This window comes from Rutilus rutilus, assembly GCF_951802725.1.
Source record: "Rutilus rutilus genome assembly, chromosome: 17".
Classification (NCBI taxonomy): Eukaryota; Metazoa; Chordata; class Actinopteri; order Cypriniformes; family Leuciscidae; genus Rutilus; species Rutilus rutilus.
Window position 1 is genome coordinate 11,224,729 of NC_140230.1, and position 23,728 is coordinate 11,248,456.

Here is a 23,728-nt window from a genome sequence, read left to right on the forward strand (position 1 = left end):
CTTCAACTCTTCTGGAAAGGCTTTCCACAAGTGTTTATGGGAATTTTTTACCATTCTTCTAGAAGCACATTTGTGAGGGCAGGCACTGATGTTGGACGAGAAGGCTTGGCTCACAGACTCCACTCTAATTCATCCCAAAGGTGTTCTATCGGGTTGAGGTCAGGACTATGTGCAGCCCTGTCAAGTTCCTCCACACCAAACTCACTCATCCATGTCTTTATGGACCTTGCTTTGTGCACTGGTGCGCAGTCAAACTCCACAAGGTTGGGAGCATGAAATTGTCCAAAATGTCTTGGTATGCTAAAGCATTAAGAGATCCTTTCACTGGAACTAAGGGGCCAAGCCCAACCCCTGAAAAACAACCCCACACCATAATCCCCGCTCCACCAAACTTCAGACTTGTCCATCGGATTGCCAGACAGAAAAACGTGATTCATCACTCCAGTGAACACGTCTCCACTGCTCTAGAGTTCAGTGGCGGTGTGCTTTACACCACTGCATCCAACACTTTGCATTGCACTTGGTGATGTGAGGCTTGGATGCAGCTGGAAATTTCACAAATGGACTTATTGCACAGGTGCGACCTATCACGGTATCACGCTTGAATTCACTGAGCTCCTGAGATTGACCCATTCTTTCACAAATGTTTGCAGACGCAGTCTGCATGCCTAGGTGCTTGATTTTATACAACTGTGGCCATGGAAGTGATTGGAACACCTGAATTCAATGATTTGGAGGGGTGTCCCAATACTATATATAGAAATATATATATTTCTTTGTCTTTTTTCTTCCTTTAATTCTGCCCTCTTCTCCTTTGTGTGGGGGTGTTTTGATGATGATCAGTTGTTTCTGTGGTTCATGGAAACCCCAGTGTTTTGAAGACTACAGTCAAAGCTGTGAAGCAAGCTCAGCACCTTTTGGCCCACCAGAGACTGCACTGTAACCAAAAGGCAGTGCTGGGTTATTTTAGCTCAAGGTTAATCATATGGTCGTAGTTACATTTTTGGAGATGTGTCGTCTGATAGGAGTGTCAAAGTAAAAAACGCTGTCTTTATCACAATAGATAAAAGACATCATTATAGTCTACCCAAGATCAATGGCTGATACAAATATAGGGTAACACTTTATTTTGATTGTCCCTTTTGAACATTAAGTAACTTTGCAACTACATGTCAACTTACTCTCATTAGAGTATTAGTGGACTGTCTGCTTAATATCTGCAAACTCTTTATTGCGATGGTCCTCCAACAGACACTCTACTGACTATAAGTAACTTTGTAACTACATGTCAATTTATTCTAACCCTACCAGTCTACTAATACTCTACTAATACTCTAATGAATGTTAGTAGACATGTGCAGTGTTACTTATAGACAACAGAATGTGTTAAAGGGACCATCAAAATAAAGTGAAACCAAATATGAAAAAAAAAAAAAAAAAAAAAAGATGTTTAATTATTTGTGTTGTGTTTTAAGAAATTTTAGAACTGCAGTATGTCATTAAATTATCAAATTATCAGCTGTTTGTGAGCCGTTTGGGAACCATCATGCCTCATGCATTCACATGCCACCTCAGATTGTTAAACCTAGTGGATTTAGCTTCCAGAAAAATTATGTTTTGTGTACCTTTGCTTATTTTTAAAGATTGCTGTAGTTAAATGTATGTAGTAGTCTAAACATCAACCATTCAAATCAATTTTAAATTTGGTCAGTCCAATCGAGCCACACTCTGTTATCATCCACCTACTTTAATGTCGCTCCTTTTCTTTTATTTTTTTTTAACATAAAATGAGTATTAATGAATATATATTAAGATAGGATTTGTTAAATCTAATTCGACACAATAATTACAACAAGGCGCATTTGATGCTTGACCCATGAATCAGCAATTACCCAGGCAGGCAGCCAGGAATAATAAAGGGACTAGCTTGAGTCTCATGGTCGCCTGGCTGTGTTGTGTAGAAAAAGAAAGTCTTCTGATTGTTTTTGCTCTGGTTTTGTCTTACTGTCTCATTAGAGGTGAAGTCAGGCCTCAGCCCTCAACACACAACAACTCAGAGGAGGAGTCTGGTCATTAAAAAGGCACTTGTAAACCTAAGGGGAGGGGGAACCTGTCATGCTCATCAATGGATGATTTACAGTCAATAATTTTCCAGGCCAGAGGAGGATTATAAGGTTGCAGAACCAGTGATGACAATGGGCATTTTCCAAAGCAGTCTGAGGTCATCCTGTTTGACAAGAATTTTTTTTTTTTTCATGCGTCATTTGCACACATTCTTCAACGGATAATTTACAACAAGAGTCTTGTACATTACATGGTAAATAATAGAGTACAGCTGGGCTAAAGGCACACCTTAAGGAAAATTTTCTTTTTCACTACTCACGTAGTATAAGCAAGACATTTTATGAGCAAAGAAATCATAAAAGCAGTTTAAAAAAAAATCATATGAAAATTCATTTGTTTAATACAATCAAAACCAGCACTTCAGAAATGTCTGTACCATATTCTGTTTATTTTGCTAGATAAAATGTACTTTTATTTAATAAATACATTTTAAAAATACAAAAGAAAATATTAAATTCTGAAAGCATCATAAACTGCAAATACCATATTTTTACAGTAATTGAAAAACTGTTGATTTAATTACTTTTAACAAAACTGAAAATCATTTACTAGATCTTTGTCTAAATAAAAAAATGTATTGGCAACTTTAACATTTCTCATTTGCAGAAAAAAAAAATATTTAAGATTTAAAAAAAACGTTAAATAGTAGATCAACTTTGACCAAAAGGATCAGCCAAATTTCCTGGTGCATAGTGAACCGCTGATGTTTAGAAAAGTGTAAAGCTAGTGATTAGATGTGTTTAGAAAACCCACGCTGAGACAGGAAGAATCTCATTTCCGCTTTTTTCGAATTCCTCCTAGGCTGTTTGTCCAATCTTCACCAGAATAGGCACATATCATCTAGGGACAGTGCTGGGAAAAAGTTATCAAACAAATTTTGATTAATCAAAGCATTGCAAAGTTATATGTTAATTAATATTACCCACAAGTTTGCGCTATGTTGCAACCGTGTGTGACAGAATCAAAATACTTATTTATTCTAAATTCCTGCTGTAAGTCCGAACAATAGTAAATCTAATTTTTTCGAATTCCTCTTAGGCCGTAAGACCTTCACCAAGCTACGCACACATCAGCTCTAGACCATACTGGCTAAAACTTAACAAAATAATTTTGATCTATTAAACAGTTTAGTAGATACATTTGTTTATATGTGTCTGGTATGACCCATAATGACTATAATGTTTATATCTTATGTGCACAAAATCCAAACATCTCAAACCTTTGTACTATGAAGAACAAGTCATTCTAAGAAAACAGGCATATTTTCATGAATTTATGATGCTCGGTAGGCTAACAGCCATTTCTAAACTATCAGGCATTTCAACTGAAAGATGAAGGCTGTGTTTCAAGGCATGTGAAAGATTATTAAACTGCCCCCTATTATGCTATTTTAAAGTTTCCTAATGTTGTTTTGGAGTCTCCTACAACAGGTTTACATGCATCAAAGGTAAAAAAAACTGTTTAATTTCCTCATATATACATTTGCACATCACCACATTTTTCAATGATTCTCAAATGACTCGTCAAATGAATCAATCTCTCTAAATCCCTCCTTTCCGTGATTTACTCTGCTCTGATTGGCCAGACAGCTCAGTCTGTTGTGATTGGTTTACCTCGTACAGCGCGCGCGTCGAAAACAACAATGCCCATTGCTATAACAACGTCAGGTGTCCTGAGGCTTCCTACACCGTAAACTAACGAACAATAACAGTAACAAACAATTATGTCGATTTTACCATATCAATGCGAGCGTGAGTCCAATGATGAAACACTGGAAGAACTATTCAACCCGAACCTCCATCGCAAGGACGCCTCGAGCAGGACTTTCTCAGTTATACGCTACTCAGTTTGAGGTACATTATGAGATGTTGCAACTGTAATTCCTCACCATCAGCATTAACAAGTGCATGTCCATCAACAAACCGATTATCGATAACAGTGCATGTATGCAATGTATACATTAGCCGAGCTCTAGCGTGAATGACTGATGTAACATAAATGTTGGTAAAACAAATCTTGCTCCATGCTTAATCTTTACTCAAAGTAGTGAGAACGACAGACAATCTGCATTAATAGACACAGTTATAGGTAATAGTGGCCCACAAACTGATTAGTATTTAAGTAAGACAGTGATAACGTGAGTTAGCCAGTTAGCAGGAGACCTACACAATATAAAACTCAAAACTAAGTATTTTGAACACCATCTTTCAAGAGCAAGCGGTTTGCAAATCCTGCATTGAACTCCGAGATTTGAGCAGTCGTCAGTGAAATAAAGGGAACACAGCAAAAGTTTAGGATTATACTGCTGTGATATCATGGTAAAGATTCATTTTAACCACTGATTCTTCACATGCTCGTCCTTGGGCAGTGAAAAAAAAAGTGGCTTTACCTTCACATTGTACAGCACAGCGTCTTCTCGACATGATGCTGTCCTGTATCCACAGGAATCAGCTGGCGGTTTGAGGTTCAAGTTTTCCCTGGTGTCTGCGCGCGCAATAAGTGGGCGGGAAGTATGCTAATGTTTCGTCTTGACGTCACAACAAAACGGCTAATGACTCATTGACTCAGAGTCGACTCTTACTTTTGAAAGACAATAACTTTATATATGGTGCACTTTCAGATTTAAAACTTTGCAGGATGTTTTCATTCACTTAGAGCTATGTTACACACAACATGAAAGGTCATTTAAAAACATCCATAATAGGGGCCCTTTAATGTTGTCCACTGCAGAGGGAGTAGGGTAAGGAATTTTTTTCCTATATGTTTCCATCCCTTTGGAGGGAAATAAATGATCTAGTTAATTTGTATAATTGTGTTGTACTGACAGCAGGGCTTGGCATTAAAACCCGCAAACGCAGTCACTCCTACTAGCCACTTTGGCGGGTTGAATTTGATATAAAATATAGGCCTATACATTTTTCAGTTGTAGTCTTTTAACTCTTTCCCCGCCATTGACGGAAATTTCCATCATTTATGAGACAACGCTCCCCCGCCATTGATGTTTATTTCCAGCTTTCCGTGTTTTCACTGTTATATGGTAGGTGGTGCTATTACGCATCTTCTGAAAGAGTATTGAATCTACTGATCAAAACAAAGGCGAAAAAGTATGAGAAAGCATATCTAATCATATTCATATGTAAAATAACGCGATCATCAACATTAAATAGCATTTAAGTCAGAACTGCCTAACATTACTGAATAAAATGTCGACCCTGGACAAGCTATTGGGCTGAAAAGCTTTGGGGGTGTTGATGGACTTGATCTACTCCATCTTTGTTTTAATCATCATTCTGAATCCGATCTAGACGTAGTCTTTGACAAAAACCTGATTTTCTCAGCTTTTTGCTCAAAATGTTGCTTTTTTATGAAACTTACCCTCATTCAAGTGTTGATATATATATATATATATATATATTTTTTTTATGCACGAAGCTAGAATAAAACTTTTTGTTTTATTTTGTTTAAAAGCAGAAGGTCTGTTTTTTCTTTTGATATATTGCATGTTCAGATATTCATACAACACAATATTCTGGGGGCCATGACATTTTTGTGAAAATTATCAAAAACGCTGGAGGTGGCTGGCAACTAAATAAACTAAGTGCCAAGTCAAAAATGTGTTGTCAAAAATATAGATTTTTCGTTACATATTACAATTATTCCAAAACTCATTTTCCGCAGAATAGACACATGACACCAGCTGCGCTTTCTCGCTTTCTCGCTCTCTCATCTCTCCGACAGCAAGTTGACACACAAACCCGCCTCCCCTCACTCACTCGTTTCATTTGCTCCAGATTAATATTGTTGGTGTTACAGGGTTTGAATTTTGGCGTGGGATTGTGCGTAATGCGCATCATTTTACTAATTCCTCTCAGATTTTGTGCTCACACCCAAAGTGCGTGCAAATAAATCTGCCTCTCAGAACAAAATTTTGTTCTTTTGCGCTGCTTATTGCTTAAAGGTGCATTGCGCAAGTCTCAGAGTTTTTGCAGAACTATGCCCCCTTCTGGCGACACGCGAAACTGCAACCAGAGTTGTGCACGCGGTTATGTGGAGTTTGCGTTGGGGTTTGGGATGAACTAGAAGCCGGTCTCTTTGAATCCATCTTCTACTTTTGCAAAAGTCGCTTGAGTTGTCTTCGCTGATGCGGATAATGGCGGCGAATACACAAACCTGCCAGACATAGCCAGGTAAGCGTGAACGCGCATGACGTCACGCCCAGTCGATTCCGTCCCGAATCCCTCTTATTTATTTTACTGTACAGGATTATAGAGGCAATCGCAGTGATCATAGAAGGGCTCATTCAGCCCATCAGGCAATTGTTTAAGCATGTATGGGTTAGAAAAATGGGTATTTTTAACATGAAAAGTTGCTTAATGCACCTTTAAAAAGCTTAAAAAGTCAAATACAAAATAATGTCAAAATGCCAGTCTTGGCCAGTATTCACGTAAACACAGGGTGGCCTCACTCAGCTCCTTAGTTCAGTAGTCAGGGCACTGATCAGGGAGTCGGCTATTTTAATGGCTGTCTCAATCGCAGAATCCTTCCAGGGTACTGAAACGTTTGCTTCCTAAAAAGAAGTTCTGAAGCATGAAACTTAAATCACTTTAAAAAACTGAAATCACTTAAATCAAGTCACTACACATAACAACATGCAAAAGATGTTTTTAAAAATACAAACCATTATTTTTTATATTTCAGCATAAGCATACATCGCTAGACAGATGAACGTAATCTAGCTAACATTTATAATTTATTTACGGCTGAAATGTTGCATGTATATGTAACAAGCATTTATCATAATGTACTTTAAATAACATTACATCATACATTGTGTCAGAAAGATATCAGCTCTGCTGTTTTAAAAAAAAAAAAAAAAAAAAAAAATCTGGTCTCAGATCTGGATACATTCGACCAAGTCAAACACTGTTGTCTATTTAGCCTGTGTAAATTAGAAACAGAAGCGTACTGGAAAACAGGAAAGGGGAAAGACGGGAAGTGTGGGTCTTAGCCTGGAACCAAAAGTTAACACCATTCCTTTCCTTTAATCAATGACTGGAAAACTAGGTGTGGTAATATTTGTTGATTTATGTTATTGCAATTATTTTGCAATCTGGTATCATCACTTACTTGATTTACTGATGAAATAACCGGAAGACATTAATTCTCGCAAATTTTTTTTTTCACGACACTGTCGGGAAAAAGGCTCCGTAACAATATAATTGTATTATGTAACTTAATATGTCTACTTTGCGAGGGACTGGAAACATCTCAAGACTGATGCATTTATTTGCTTATAGGGAATCTGATTGCTAACTAATCCTTGTTTTTCTTAGTAAATAAGAGATTTAGGAATGCTTTGGAGGCTCTTTGGGGCTCTGAAAGATACCAATGACTTCCAGATTTGCAATGGAAAATGTTCCTGTGTTATTTTAGACCATTTTGGAAACAAACACTTGTCAGAGCTGGGGGGGGGGGATGCATTAACTCGCCTTCCTGTCATTCCAATCCCCTTTGACATTTTTTTCTTTCTTTTTTCTTTTCTTATGCTTAAGTTGTTCTTTTCCCAAACAACAAAAGTGTATCATAAAAGTAGTACATATGTCGTTTCTATATGCCAAGTGTTCTAAATGACTTTAGAACACTGTTTTTTAAGGGACAGTTGCTGGATATTTCCAGAAAATCTTGTCCTTGCCCAGGACGGAGAAGGCCAACTCACAAAAATGTTATCCCAGACCCCATCATTTTTAGTGACGGCCCTGATCAGGAGTGTAGGAAAAAGTATTAAAATGATCAGTTTGACTTTTGCACGTAGGTTTCTACTTGGGCCCAAAGTTTTGTATGATGTAATGACACAATCTGGAGAGATGAATGTAAAAGTCACAGGCAGTTATGAAGTTAAGGTCTTAAAGGGATAGTTCACCCCAAAATGAATATTCTTTCATTAATTACTCACCCTCATGTTGTTCCTTGGAACACAAATGAAGATTTAGTCCAAGTTTTCTGAAGAGACTCGATCACTTTATATGATGAACAGATTTAATTTAGGCTTTTGTTCACATTTAAACAGTGATCAGACATAAACAGAAGCTCAACCGAACCGTTTTGATGCTTGAGAACAAATCTCATTGGTTATTGCGGAAGTTCAAAATGTTGTGTAACAGACAAGAATGAACCTAATTGGTTGTTGCAAATTAAGCGAACATTTACCACAATTGATGTGTCAGTTGCTGAATGTTTATATGTGAATAAAAGCCTAAATTCAAACTGTTTAAGCAAAAGTGTCTCTTCAGAAAATGTAGACAAAACCGCTCAATTCATATGTATTGGTTTTACGATCTCTTTATGAACTTTTTGAAGCATCAAAGTGGTAGTGGGGTAGTTGTCTATGGAGGGACAGAAAGCTCTCAGATTTCATTAAAAAGATCTTCATTTGTGGTCCGAAGATAAATGAAGGTCTTACGGGTTTGGAACGACATGAGGGTGAGTAATTAATGAAAGAATTTTCATTTTTGGGTGAACTGTCCCTTTAATGGCATGCCCCTGACAAAAAAAGAAAAAAGAAACACTTCTAGAATAGAATGGAAAAATCTGCTGACAAACTATTACTATATCAAGTCCAACAGTCACCACGTGGCAATATGGGTCAGTAGGGTAATGATGGACACACTGTACACTGAATGACATGGCTGTAGCTTATGACGCTATAAGATGGTGTGCGGACATATGTGACCCAGTCTTTTCCTCGCTGACTGTCTAAATGGTAGAGTGATTAGTGAAAGAGAGGAGAAGGAGGAGGAGAAGAGGAGGAGCAGCCAAGCCAGCTGGAGCACTGGAGAGTTTGCATACCTTTTATGTTACCACCCCTACTGACTCTTTCTTCTGGACTGCTTCCAGGACTCTCTCCAGCCCTCTATCCCCGACTTCCTCTCGCTCTCTCCCTTCCTCCCCACCCCCATAACTGAAATAGTCTCCTAAAGGATTGAAAAGGATTGAGTCATCCTTTCTGTCCGGTTTCCTGTGGTCACATAAAGTTAATTTTAGCATGGGCAGCCAAGCAGATATGCATGCTAGTGTCATAACCGAGAGAGATGAAGACTTGAGATTAAACTCTGTATTCATTTAAGAGGAAAACTCAGTTCATTTCCACAGAATATGGGTGGGGTGTATTCTCTTTGTGTCCTTCTTCTGTTGAATTAGCTGTCTGAAAGTTTGCGTCTGACTTCTTTCCTTGTTTGCGCGTGTGTTTAGGTTTGTGTGTGTGTGTGTGTGGATTCAGGGGTCACCAATGAAACCACTGGGGTTCGCTTTTCTTTCTTTTTTCTTTTTTTTTCCGTGGCTTTAGTGGAGGAATGTTGGCATAAAGTTTGGCTGGGGGGAAGGCAGTGAGTGTCGTCTCAAGTGCTGGCATTTGTTTCATTTCAGCTGTAATGAGTCTTGTCCTGTCATGAGAGACATTTCTGGCTTCGAACTACTAACTTCAAAGCTAGGCTTTTGAAAGTAAAAAAAAAAACTTTCAACAAGTCCTCACATGAAACTCGTTCAAGACTCTAAAAAGTTAAGGTTTAGACAGCCGAGAAGCTTTGCTCTGTCCGGTCCTATCGCCATCTCCACTTCAGAGGAAACGAACGAGCTGCTAAAAACGAGCCGCTCTCCTTTCAAGAGCAAAAAGAAACTGAAGCTATGCAGAAGGGGGGGAAAGAAAAGTTAAGGCTGTGCGTGCGTATGACTGCGCGTCTGTGTATGTGTGCCTGTTGGTGTGTGTGCGTGTGTGAGGGGTGTGTGAGTGTGTGTGTGCGTCTGTGTCTGTGTGGGAATGATTACATCAGCTTGAGCTAGCTCTATGATTGGTTAGGGAAGTGTGGTTTGATTCACTACCTAAAAGCCTGTGGCTGTAACCCTTTGTGAGGGGAACAGAGGCAAGTTGTCTGCCAAGCTGGAAACAGTGCCATCTGCATGCTCTGTCCTGCGCCAAAGCTAAACAGAGAGAGAAAGAGAAGGAGGGAGATTGTGACAGGTAGGATACGCTGAGCCACTGACAGGAAGAAGCATCTGCAAAGCATTGGAACTGCTTTTTTTCCTTTTTTTGGGGTCTTTTTTCTCTCTTGTGGAGTTGTGGAGACATTCGGGGAGCGGGTTTGTCTCTCAGTGTGTGTAGGAGGACAGAGGCTGCTGGGGAAAATGCCATCGTGTTCTCCTGACTGTTGCCTGCTCAAGCCCGGGGAGGTAAGATTTCTCCTCAGCCCCAAACACACGGCTCCTCTTGAGTACTTCAGAGTCCCTCTCCCCCTAGGCGACTGAAAGAGTCTGGGGAGTTGGTGTCCATCTGCAGTGGGGTGAAAAATAGAACCTGTAGAATGAAACGGAAAGTCTAAAATAGAGTGTGATGGCGACGGTTACGTTCACAGTTTAAGTGAATTATGGAATTCACCAGAGTAAATGTGGTGGAAAAGCCGTAAAGGTTGGCGTAACGGATTTATAAACATGTTCTGGGTGAGAGGATGTATGAACGATCTCAGAATGGGTGAGTGATGTTGCAAATAGGAATAGAGAATTTTCGAGAAAACCTAGTATGTGAGTGACGAAGGGGAAACAATGACACGGGACTCATTCAGTTGTCGAGCACCAAACTATTTCAAATGAAACATTTTTCTTCAGCTTTTCCTACTCGTATTAGCAAGGATGTAGTCTAGACATGGAATTTGTATGTGAAAAGACCCAGATTTGAGCTTTAATGGCTTTACACTCTGGGTCAAAGCCTTAGAAGAGTTTCAGATATTCCCTTTTTTGTAAAAAGATACAGTATGTCACCTAAAATGTTGTTGTGTAGCACTATTTAATGTTTGTTTTATTCCCGTTGGGACCCTAAAAATAAAATTGTCCTGTGACGCAGTAAAATTTACCAATGTGTAGATGTGTTGTTCCAAACTAGAAATTTGTTTTCTTCTTTCTCCACATCATATCTAAGTAACATCTTTTTTTTTTTTCATCTATTTCAGATCATAAAAATCTTCAACGAGGACGGGATGGGAAAGTTGGTGGAGATCCCAGCCGACATGACTGCACGAGACCTGTGCCAGTTTCTCGTCTATAAAAACCATTGTGTGGACGATAACAGTTGGGCGCTTGTGGAGCATCATCCATCCCTGGGACTCGGTAACTGGCTTGCTAGTTTTTTAGGCTAGAGGGGAGCGAGTGAATTTATAGAGCTGTTTTAATGTGTCTGTGTGTGCGTCAACCACTTTAGATGCAGTAATTACTGGATCTTTTGTGCTGGTGTTGAAATCAATGATGACCATGCAAGAGAAGAAGACAGACTTCCTTGATTCATCCTTTTATGTCCTCGGGCTGAGAGTAATTGATTAACGGTCGCCGGGGGAAATCCCGTTTCACAGAAAGACATAACAGGAAGTTAGGTTCCCCAAGAGTAGAACTGGCATTGGTTCTGGTACTTTAGTTGAGCACGGCATTGTCATGTGTAGTTTTGTCTTGTGTTTTATGCTTCAGGACACCATTTTAAATGCAAAAAACAAAACAAAGAATGCATCATGGTCAGCACAAACCATGTTTATTTGCATTTTAAACCACATGGAAAGTAGTTTGAATCATATTTTCTATTACCTTGCATAGTTCTGGTCATGTTTTTTTCCAGAATGAGTGCATGTCACCCTATGCTAATTTGGCTAACTTCTAGCAAGTGACTGATGAATTTGTGACTAAACACCATAGACTTTGGTGGGCACATAGCCCTGAGAAGTTGATAAGCCAATGATTTTGCCATTCTAACTATATAGAATTATATATTTAATTGCATTCTATTATTTGTAGTTAGCATTGTCCTGTCCACGACCGTCTCAGAACCGAACAGTTGAAAACTACTGCTTTTGCTGTTAGCTCTTTAAACTCAAACATGCTCAGTGGGTTTTTTGACATTGGCGGTTGCTGTCAGAGTGCGCGTTTGCGGGCAAATCTCTAGGCTAACGCATGCTGTGTGTTAATTGGTTACCTCGAATAACCTGTGTCGAGAATGTACGGGCTTGCTAGTAGAACTAAAGTCAACTCAGGGCAACGAGTCGTACAGGAAGTTCAGCCACCCGAGTACGTGGTCTGGACAGGATTTTGTTTGCCATCCAACTATTTGTTTTGTTTGGCAAACAAATGGTTTTCTTTTTTACTTTCAACCTTTTATTTACATCCTGCTCCCCTTCTCTGTATCATCATTCTTTCATCGTTCTTTCAACGTTCTATTTTACTTTCAGTTTCCCAATGAGTGTGAGGATATGACAGATCATTAAGGAATTGGGGGAAATTGTGAAAAATTTGGGGGAATTTTGAAACTGTAGCTTGCAAAAAGATATAGCCTACTCATAAATTAAAGTGGTTAAACTTAAGTCAGTTAATAGTAGGTAGCTACATTACAATCTGTTCATAAAAAGTAGCTAACAACATTTCAGCTAATAAAGGGAGTAATAAATGTATGTTGTTTTAAATATATAACTATCAGATATTTTTTGTAATCATAGCACTTTTTATCTGACACAAATGCAATGGAAATCTCAATGACAGCATTCAGTTGTTAAAGGGATAATTCACCCAAAAAATTATTTCAAAATTTACTCACTCTCAAATTGTTCCAAATCTGTTTGAGTTTCTTAAGATAATATACTCTTAATAATAACTCATAGAAATAACATATAAGTTGAAAACATGGTCAACGGCATAATACACTAAACAAAAAGACATAATAATACCACACAGAGATGTCTTTGCAGAGAAATAATTCTGGTCAGTCTGTGAATTGTTTTTTGAACTGATATGTCTGAATGAACTGATTCACAAAATGAATCAATTCTACACATTTCAATGCTACACGTAAGAAAGAAGAGTCGTGGAATACGTGTTTAATAGTAACCTTAGCTCACTCGGTTTGTGCAATACAATATTTCAAATAACAATGTAGTTTTGTCATATACATTGCTACATACATTTTGTGGGCAAAATAACTTACTGTACTGTAAAAGCTAAATCTTTTGTAAAGCAGAGAAGCTTTTTTTCACGCTACTGAAAAATGTAGTTAAGTTAGTAGTAATAAACTTGTTTAGGGTAAACCCAAACTCTGAAAGAAGGCCTTGTGTTGGTATATTAGACATTTTGCTAGTTGTTCATTAATTCTTGATCAGTCATTTGTCCGGGAAAAAAAAATTATTGTGTATTTTGCAGCATGCTCAATATTTGGTATCCCAGAGACATTTATATTTAATAATTAAAAAAATTCTAATTAATATCTGATTCCCATTTTCTACTTTGTTCAACAGTATCGATCCATAAACATGCTCATTTGAATGTTTGGACAAACTCTTAATTGTATATGCGAAACACAGGCTGCATTTAAAATGCCAAAGCGTTCTTCATTTGTTATGGATCCACTCTGCTAGACTAGTGTGAAGTGTGGTTGAGCGAAAGCATGACATCATCTCTCTGCAATGCCAGACTCTCTCCTTACTAAGCCAAATATTGAACTGCGGAATGATGGAAAAGCTTGTCACTCCTGAGTACTTCTGTATCTCAAACCTTAATTTCAAGATGGATGTGTTGTGGGGAAAAGTCATAAACCAGATTTGTCGTAAAGTGGATTAAAGTGTGTATAAATTGATACACATATGCTGTGAGTGGATGTTATAATTTCTAAATAATTGCAATGCTTTCTAGAAACAGTTACTGTAGAAAATGAAGCTTTCATTTTTTATGCACTGTAACAAGTGACAAAGTGTGGTTTTTACCATAAAATAATAGTTCACTCACCCTCATTTTGTTTCAAACCATAAAACACATCCTTTCATGGCACATTAAAGATTTTTTAAAATAATGTGCTGGAGTTTTCAAGCTTCAAACTATACACAAATGCACTATAAAAACAAAAACGTTCACACTACTCGTGCACTATATTCTTGTGAACATTTGCTGTGTGTGAAGAATAAACCAAATTTAAATAATTATTTAATTTAGATTAAATTGAATTAATTAGACATTACCATGAATCACATTTTTAGGTTAATTAAAATACAAAAGTCAAAAAATGTATAGAATTTATTTAGTTTGTTTAATATAAAGAAGATTCATACAAAGAAGATTGTTAAATGCAAATGATTTTCAGCGATAGTCAAATCTGCTTTAAAATCCCAAAACTTTTGTTTTTCAATTTGAAATTGCACTTTAGAAGCACATCTTCACTGTTTTTACCTTCTTTAAAACGTCATAGTTTCTTCTTCTTTTTACCAAACTTGATTGTGTTATTTTCTCTCGTCATTCATCTCTTATACACTTCTCATGTGTTTCTGCTGATATGTTATTTTTTCTCGTCATTCATCTCTTACACTTCTCATGGTGGTTGTGGGGTGGGTGGAACTGATCCCCCTATAGCTTCCTGTTGCCAAACAAGCTCTCTGACCGTCTCCACAGTTGGATGAAGAACATATGTCCATATAAGGGTTCAGGGTCAGTTTTTGGAGCGGTCATAAACCATCCTTGGGACTAATAGTAGAGAGATTGTGAGAAAGGCAGAGAAACAGATCTAAACAGAGATCAATTTATACATTGATCAAACTGAGTTTTTTTTTTTTTGTCAGTAAGTCCCTGCGCTGGATAAGCTGAATGGGGGGTGGGGAGAGAGAAGTGTGGGGGTAACTCTCCTCCAGACAAACTCTCTTTTCATGAGGCAGGGATCGCTCACCCTGTTTATTTTTTGTCTGCCTGGATGAATGCTAACAGAAAATGATGTCATTTAAGATGCAAATATTACACCACATTTGAGTCTTTGGTTACAAAGATGCCTTTTTTGTCATATGTTTTTTACACACAGACCTTTTTATATGTCTAATACAGATTTTTAAGTGAATGCAGTGTGTTTGTGACCAAATTATGCCTTTCCCCCCCTCCATCAATCCACAGAACGATGTTTAGAAGACCATGAACTGGTTGTCCAAGTTCAGACGTCAATGACCAGTGAAAGTAAATTTCTCTTCAGGAAGAACTATGCCAAATATGAATTCTTTAAAAATCCTTTGGTAAGTTAATCCAAGACTTCACATGAACTATTTCATAATTAGGTTAAGATGATTGTAGATTATTTTTATTTCCTCCTCTTAGAGCAGGTGTCAGCAGGTACAGAAGTAACATGACACGGATTATCGCTGAAGGAAAGTTCCTGACATTAATGGACTGTTTTCAGTCTTACTTGTTAGATGCAGATATCAAGTGACATGCTTCCAGTTCAGTGAGCTGCTCTCACACTCTCTCACACACAATCCAAAAGAAACCCATGCCTCTTACTATTTGGGCTGGAAATCAAACACTTTCACGAACATTCAGTCCTCTTGTAAATTCAGTTGCAGACAGAGGGGAGGGAAATCTGTGCTTTAGATGTACTTTTTTTTTTTTTGACCCTTGACACTTTTAAATTGCCATAACACAAGTAAGCTCTCAACTATATAATCTTTGGTAGCATTTTCTTTGGGCGTTTCGACCGATCGAACTGCATTCCATTTATTCCCCGAAAAATAAATATACTGTAAACCAAATGATATCAGATAAACTATCGCATATAGGGCCCTATTTTAACGATCTGAAACGCAAGTATCAAGCGTGAAACGCAAGTAACTTTGTGGGCGGGTCTTGGGCACTGTTGGTATTATACCGGCGGGATAAATAACTCTTGCACCCGACGCAAATCTAAAATGGGTTGGTCTGAAGTAGCTTCATTATTCATAGGTGTGGTTTAAACCAATCAGAGCGACATCTCACATTCCCTTTAAAAGCAAGCGCGCTTGTTCCATGGCGGATTGCTATTATAACGGCGCATTTGCCAGGCGCACACCAGGAGCGGTTCACAGCCGTTCTCGTCAGGGCCGTAAAAGACAGAGAAGCGACATTGTATGGGGATGGAGAAACACACCCAAATTAGCTTCGGTTAAACATGCGTATAAAAATTTGGGTAAACGTGTAAGCTAGATTTATGCCTATTTTTTCACATCTTCATGGTCACAACAATGATTTCCCTCGTGTTTTAATATTTTTCCTTGTAATAATGTATGGTTTTCTAAAAATGAGAACTGCTGCATTTGTGTGTAGATGAGATAAGCAAAGTGCATGTGCGTTGTCAAGTCAAGTCAAGTCATCTTCATTTATATAGCATTTTTAACAATGTAGATTGTTCCAAAGCGGCTTTACAGAGATACAAGGATAGTTTACAGTAACAGAGATTGTTTTGGCTTTATAGCAGTTCTTGAATAAAGTTATTTTCCAGCTAAAGTTAATTTGATTGATTCACTTCCGTCGCAACGATCATTAGTTATTAACTTAGGGGCCGCTAACACGACACCGTTTTAACAGGAAACTCTACACAGACTTTAAACGTGAAACCTGTGAGAATGCTGATGGCGTGCACATGCATATTACGAGTTCAGTCTATTGGTATGCGCGTCTGAATATATGTGCGCAGGTTTGTAATTCCCTACAAACCAAGCCTTAAAAAACTACTAGTCTGGCCTTAACATTTTTGATACAGAATTTTATCACTTCGGGGTAGATACGCGAACCGAATTTTCCTGACAACGCTTTATCTGTAGAGTGGTAAAGGGATCCTGGCGCAGGTCCTTCATCAGATCTGGATACAGCCTGGATCCGGCAGGCTGCGGGAAAACCTCGGGATAAACAAAAACACTAAAATTAGCGTAGATGCCATTCTTCTTATGATGTAACGAGTACATCAGGATTTATGGGAAGTGTTCCCGGTTCTGGCTGACCTGATCTATGCAGCCTAACATTGAAGTTGTGCACACGCTACATTGATTATGGCCAAGCATGCGCCCTTAATAAAATAGCATATGAATAACATTCAATAACATGAATAAGAAGCGCCACTGACTTTAGACTAGGTTTTTCCTGGTCAGTGGCGGAATTGTTTTCTAAACCTGCAAAATAGCACCAGGGAACGATTGCACGGGAACACGCCTCCTCTTTGCGCTGAACCGCCCCCAGGAGCGCAAGTTCATTTCCTAATTTACCGACGTGCGTCTGTGGAGGGAAAAGTCAGCTGTGCGTGGGTGCAAAATAGGAATGATACATGCGTCGGTGTACAAAGTCAATTGCGCTGGGTGCAAGATAGGGCCCCTAGTGTTTATAAGATATAAGATTCTCATGCTAGGCTGCAATATGTTTTGTTCGCCCCAAACTTTCTGTCATGTGGTAATTAGTTTCACGGTTTCTCCATCCATTTGTCTCATCCATGATTGTTTGCTCACTTGTGGATAGTGGGACTATGTCTAGCATCTGTATGCTGACACATTTCCATTTGAGAAGAATTTAAGTATGTGGCCTGAAAAGCTGAATGTTGCTCTGTAGAATACTGGATTCTGATTGGTCAGTTGCTGCATTTTCGGGGCAAAAATATTCAGTTAAACTTATACAACCAATTTTAGTACACACCTCTGCTAGTTTTACAGTATATCTCGTCACAGACTCTTTCTTCTCACATAATACAATGATTTCAACTCACATCAATATTTCATGTCCATTTATTTGTTTGAAAAGTAACAGTAAAAAGACAGACAATGTAAAATCAGCTAAATATTACTGTAAAAACAACAACAAAACCCTTCAGGGTGATGCAAGACACAACACCCTGTTGGTAATTATTTTGGAATAATAACAGACTGACTGTATATTATCCCTTACATATGAACAATGACACATTTCTTTTTAGAGCTGCTTTACAGCCGAAATTAACTCTGTTTTCACTGTAAAGCTGCTTTGAAACAATCTGTATTGTATAAAGTGCTAATAATATAATACTATGTAATAATAATAATATAATAATATAACTAAATAAAGATGACTTGACTTGACATGTAATACATAAAAGATCATTGTTGTAGGCTATAATCAGATGTTTAGAAATGCCATGAAAACTGTTGAGCATTATATAATCTTTCCAGTAACTTGAGTAACTTAATTTATGTTAGCTAATCATTTAATATGGCTCTACAGTCACTAATTGTGTTAGTTAATTTTATTTTCTAAGCTATGCAAAGCTTTGGCCCAAATCTTATGAAATTCCCTGGTTTAAAATCATTAGAAGAAAGTCAATGGGTGGCAGGCTTATGTTTTTAACAGATTATATAACACTCTATTGTTTTGTGGGTTTTTGGAATGAGGAGCTTTTAGAATAATTTCGAATAATTGCTCTTTTCTTTCATCCACCTTAACCACGAAAGACAGGCCTTTTCGGCAGTCATTACAAAACCTTTCCATTTGTTATCTATGTGTAGAAGTACAATTTTACACAAGCAGATGAATGTCTTTAATCATAGAGATTTTATTATTGTTATATTGCATTATTATAAGGCTTTTTTTTATTACATATGCAGTTATAGTCATGGTTTCAGAGATATACAGGGATTACTTTGCATGATACTAATAGTAATCTTATTTAACATGGAATGGCTTAAATAGCTGTGTAATTTAGACTAAATGGATGTTGTATTTAATTTCATTAGAAATTATAAGGATTTAGTTTGGAATGACTGTTAATATACTATACCAATATACTATATTGATATGCATGCAGTGAGCTAAAACATATTTTTTCGACAGAACTTCTTCCCAGAGCAAATGGTTGCCTGGTGTCAGGAGGCCAATGGGACCATCCCGCCATCTCAGCTCCTGCAGGTACAACATGGGCATGTGTTCTCTTTCCCATCACCCCCTGATCTAACATCAGCCCATACATTTTTGGGAAACACTTTATTTTGATGGTCCACTTTAGACATTCTTCTAACTATAAGTAACTTTGCAACTGCATGTCAACTAACTCTCATTAGATTATTAGTAGACTGTCTGCTTAATATCTGCTCACACTTTATGTTAATGTTCCCCCCAACAGACACTCTACTGACTATAAGTAACTTTGCAACTACATGTCAACTTATTCTTCTAACCCAAAACACCTAACCTTGATCTACTAAAAATCTACTACAGTCTACTAATACTCTAATGTGAGTTAGTAGACATGTAGTTGCAAAGTTACTTATAGTTAGTAGAGTCTCCAAAGTGGACCATCGAAATAAAGTGTAACCCCTCTCTTATAAACTAGCTTATTCAGCTGAAGTAAGATATGCCAAACACTTTTATATGCACTTTGGACTATTTACATTATTCTATTTACAGTATTAATTTTACAAAAAAGAGTATGTCACCAAATATACATGTATTTTGTCAGATTTAACTGTTTTTCTGGGGATGAATTTGTCCTCAAAGTGTGCCTAAATGGCCAATGGTGTGCCATTTTTGAAAATATTACTTTTTATCAGTGATTTATTGGTACATTTAGATCTTTTTTTAAAAACCTGGTGGTGAATAGTTTACACTGAAAGGAAACCATTCTCTACCAAAAATCTTAGAAGCTGACTGACTGCTTCATAGAATGTTCAAGTATTCTCTTCTTTTATCTCCAGAACTTCTTAAACTCCAGCAGTTGTCCTGAGATCCAGGGATATTTGTATGTGAAAGAGATGGGCAGGAAATCATGGAAGAAACTGTATGTGTTTTTAAGACGGTCAGGATTGTACTTCTCAACAAAAGGAACATCAAAGGTGAAATGGCAAAACGTTGCTTAGTTTCTCTCTAGAAACCCCCCCCCCCAAAAAACACTTATGACCACCTATTTTGTTTAAAAGTGGTCTGTTTTACTAGTCTACATCACGTGCAAGCCTCTGTTAATGTCTTCAGGTACTGGCTAGATCTGACCCCTCCCCGTTTCTGAGTGCTCTTTTGGTGCCCTTTCCCTCCTTATCCATTAAATGACATGAGCTGTTGGCTGATCTTTCACAGGAGCCCAGGCATTTACAGCTACTAGCAGACCTGGATGACAGCAATGTCTTTACAGTTATAACAGGGAGAAAGCTGCACAATGCACCGACTGACTTTGAATTCTGCATAAAAGTAAGTGGTTTGTTATGAGAACTCTTAAAGTAGATAAGCATTTCAAAGTAAAATATTAAATGTTCAAGCTTTGATCATTTGATTCTGTCAAAGGCAGAAAAGCACAATTGAATATCTCACAAAGTTATTTATTTATTTATTTTTAGCAGAGGGGCTAATGTTGTGCATTATGATCATTTTCAGCCTAACAAAGTACGGAATGAAGTGAAAGAACTGAGGATGTTGTGTGCAGAGGATGAGCAGAGCAGAACATGCTGGATGACGGCCTTCAGACTCTTTAAGGTTAGAAGTGGAACCCCTTTTCACTGGCTGATGAACCTTTGCCTTTTCCCTGGCTGATCTAGAACCTGCACCCTTTCTGTGGCTGATCTAGATCCTGCACAATTTCTCTGACTGGTCTGGAACATCTCTAACCTCCATGCACCCTTTCCATGGTTCTTTTGTGACTGAGCTAGAACCTACACTTTTCCCTGACTGATCTAGAACCTTGACCATTTTCCTTAACTGGTCTAGAACCTGCAATCTAGGACCCTCACTCTTTTCCAGGCTACTCTAGACCCCACTGCCATTCCTTGCCTGATCTAGAATCGGTTATTTCCCTGATATAGAAACTACTCAGTTTCCCTGACAAATCTAGAACCCCTACCTTCCTCTGGCTATTCTAAAATATATACCCTTTCATTGGCTTGTCTAGAACCTGCACACTTTCCATTATTGATCTCGAACCAGAGGCTTTTCCCTTATCTAGAACCCATACCCTTTTTTAGGCTGACCTTAACCCACATCCTTTCCCTGACTGATCTACAACCTGTGCTCTTTCCTTGAAGCCTATTCACACCAGCAACGATAGCTATAAAAATAAGTATAATGATAACTTAGCATCCACACCAGCGGACGATATCATTCTGATTGGCTGTCAATATTTTTATTGTTCATCACCTGGAGAAAAATCATTCTGAAAGTGATTCCAACTATATAGTTTCTCTGCCATTATCATAGTTGTGGTGTGGACTCTGCTATTCTTTAATATTGAGAAAAAATGTTTTAAACTATATCTTTATCATTATGTTAATAGTAATCGTCTTTGGTGTGAACAGGACTTTAGATGTTCTAAAACCTGCATTCTTTCCTTGGCTGATCTAGGACCCTCACCCTTTCCAGGTTGATCTAGAATCTGCACAGTTTCTCTGACTAATCTAGAACCTTTCTTTGACTGATCTAGAGCATGGATAACTTACATGCAGTGTTGTTCTGTGCATAATACATAGATGCTGTATATTATTACGTTGTGTACTGAAAGGAAAAACACAAATTGATTTAACATACAGTCATGACAATGTGTACCATACACTTATACGCTGCTCTCATGAGAGTATATTTGAGGAGAAAATCTTTGAATATTAATTTTTGAATTCGTACAGTGTGTAATGATTTATTTTAAATGCAATGAACGTTTCTCTACATTAGCATTATGTTTTATTTTGGTGCTTTGTTAAAGAGTATCATTATTTTTTCAACTTTTTAACACTTTTTTTTTCTTCTTTTTTTCTTCCTTATAGTATGGAATTTTACTCTATCAAAATTACAAGATCCCCCAGCAGCGAGAAACGTTGCTTTCACACTTCTCAGCGCCTGTGGTAAGACTCCTGTTCCCTTTAACCGACTCTCTCTTCCTCTCTACCTCACAGATGGAGCATTAATCACACATGTGTCAGTACTGTATGTGGGCCATGATGTCACATTATGGAATGATTGTTCATGTGTTGGCAGTGAAGTTATTTTTACAGCTTGTCCTATGGATATTATGCAATTCTGACAATTTTAGAACAAATGAACACAAAGATGCAAAGCGATTCTTTTTTTTTTTCTGTTAGCAAACAAAACAACAATTCATCCATGTTTATGTTATGCTTAAATATTTTGACTATTACATTACTTACTGGTTTGGGACATGAAGACTAGGTCATGAACAAAGTATTTATCAAAAGGTAACACATCTGTTATATGGCAAACAAAGTCATTGTTTCTTCTGATCTTTTTTTTTTCCAGAGGAGTGTCTCAGAGAACTCTCTGGTTGCCATGGATTTCTCAGGGAGGATAGGCAGAGTGATTGACAATCCCGTGGAGGCTCAGAGTGCTGCCATGGAGGAGGGACATGCCTGGAGAGTTAGTTCAAATAATAATTTTTGTTTTGATTATTTAGTTATTTATTAGGTACACCTTGCTAGTACCCCATTTTGCCTTCAGAACTTCCTTAATTCTTTTTGGCATAGATTCAACAAGGTGCTGGAAACATTCCTCAGAGACTTTGGTCCATATTGACATGAAAGCATCACGCAGTTGCTGAAGATCCATGATGCGAATCTCTTGTTCCACCACATCCCAAAGGTGCTCTATCGGATTGAGATATGGTGACTGTGGAGGCTATTTGAGTAGTGAACTCATTATAATGTTCAAGAAACCAGTTTGAGATGATTTGAGCTTTGCGTTATCCTGCTGGAAGTATCCATCAGAAGATGGGTACGCTGTGGTCATAAAGGGATGGACCACCACCAGCAGCCTGAACCATTGATACAAGGCAGGATGGATCTATGCTTTCATGTTGTTTACCACAAATTCTGACCCTACCATCTCAGAGACTCAATGTTTTTCCAATCTTCTATTGTCCTATTTGTGAACCCATGTGAATTGTATCCTCAGTTTCCTATTTTTAGCTGACAGGAGTGGCACTCGGTGTGGTCTTCAGCTGCTGTAGCCCATCTGCTTCAAGGTTCGACGTGTTGTGCATTCAGAGACGCTCTTCTGCAGACCTCGGTTGCAATGAGTGGTTATTTGAGTTACTGTTGCCTTTCTATCAGCTCATACAAGTCTGGACATTCTCCTCTGACCTCTGGCATCAACAAGGCATTTTCGCCCACAGAACTTCTGCTCACTGGATATTTTCTCTTTTTCGGAAAATCCCAGTAGATCAGCAGTTTCTGAAATACTCAGAACAGCCATTTCTGGCACCAAAAAACATGCCATGTTCAAAGTCACTTAAATCACCTTTCTTTCCAATTCCATTCCAATGCACAGTTTGATCTTCATCAGATCATCTTGACCATGTCTACATGCCTGAATGCATTGAGTTGCTGCCATGTGACTGGCTGATTACATATTTGCATTAACAAGCAGTTGAACAGGTGTACCTAATAAAGTGGTCTGCTAATATCAGCACAAAAACTGTGTGGCGGGAGCTTCATGGAATGGGTTTCCATGGTCGAGAATCTGCATGCAAGCATCATATCACCAAGTACAATGCCAAGCATCAGATGGATTGGTGTAAAGCATGCTGCCACTGGACTCTAGAGCTGTGGAAACGTGTTCTGTGGAGTGACGAATCACACTTCTCTGTTTGGCAGTCTGATGGATGAGTCTGGGTTTCGAGGATGCCAGAAGAGCGTTACCTGCCTGACTGCTTTGTGCCAACTGTAATATTGGGTGGAGAAGGGATAAAGGTATGGGGCTGTTTTTCAGGGGTTGGGAAAGGGACGGGGAATATTAATGCTTCTGCATACCAAGACATTTTGGACAATTCTATGCTCTCGACTTTGTGGGAACAGTTTGGGGA

The 23,728-nt window shown here is 38.2% G+C and overlaps 1 protein-coding gene across 4 annotated transcripts in view; it reads left to right on the forward strand.

Annotated features, from left to right (window-relative positions):
* grb10b (growth factor receptor-bound protein 10b) overlaps positions 1–23,728 on the forward strand; it is a 110,889-nt gene that overhangs the window by 84,258 nt on the left and 2,903 nt on the right. For all 4 annotated transcript variants that reach the window (XM_084384786.1, XM_084384788.1, XM_084384787.1 and 1 more), the window contains exons 6-13: positions 11,121–11,277; positions 15,070–15,185; positions 18,772–18,846; positions 19,632–19,769; positions 20,008–20,118; positions 20,302–20,400; positions 21,678–21,755; positions 22,168–22,284. In XM_084384786.1, coding sequence (XP_084240912.1) covers positions 11,121–11,277; positions 15,070–15,185; positions 18,772–18,846; positions 19,632–19,769; positions 20,008–20,118; positions 20,302–20,400; positions 21,678–21,755; positions 22,168–22,284 — 891 coding nt within the window. The remainder of the gene's footprint in view (positions 1–11,120; positions 11,278–15,069; positions 15,186–18,771; positions 18,847–19,631; positions 19,770–20,007; positions 20,119–20,301; positions 20,401–21,677; positions 21,756–22,167; positions 22,285–23,728) is intronic.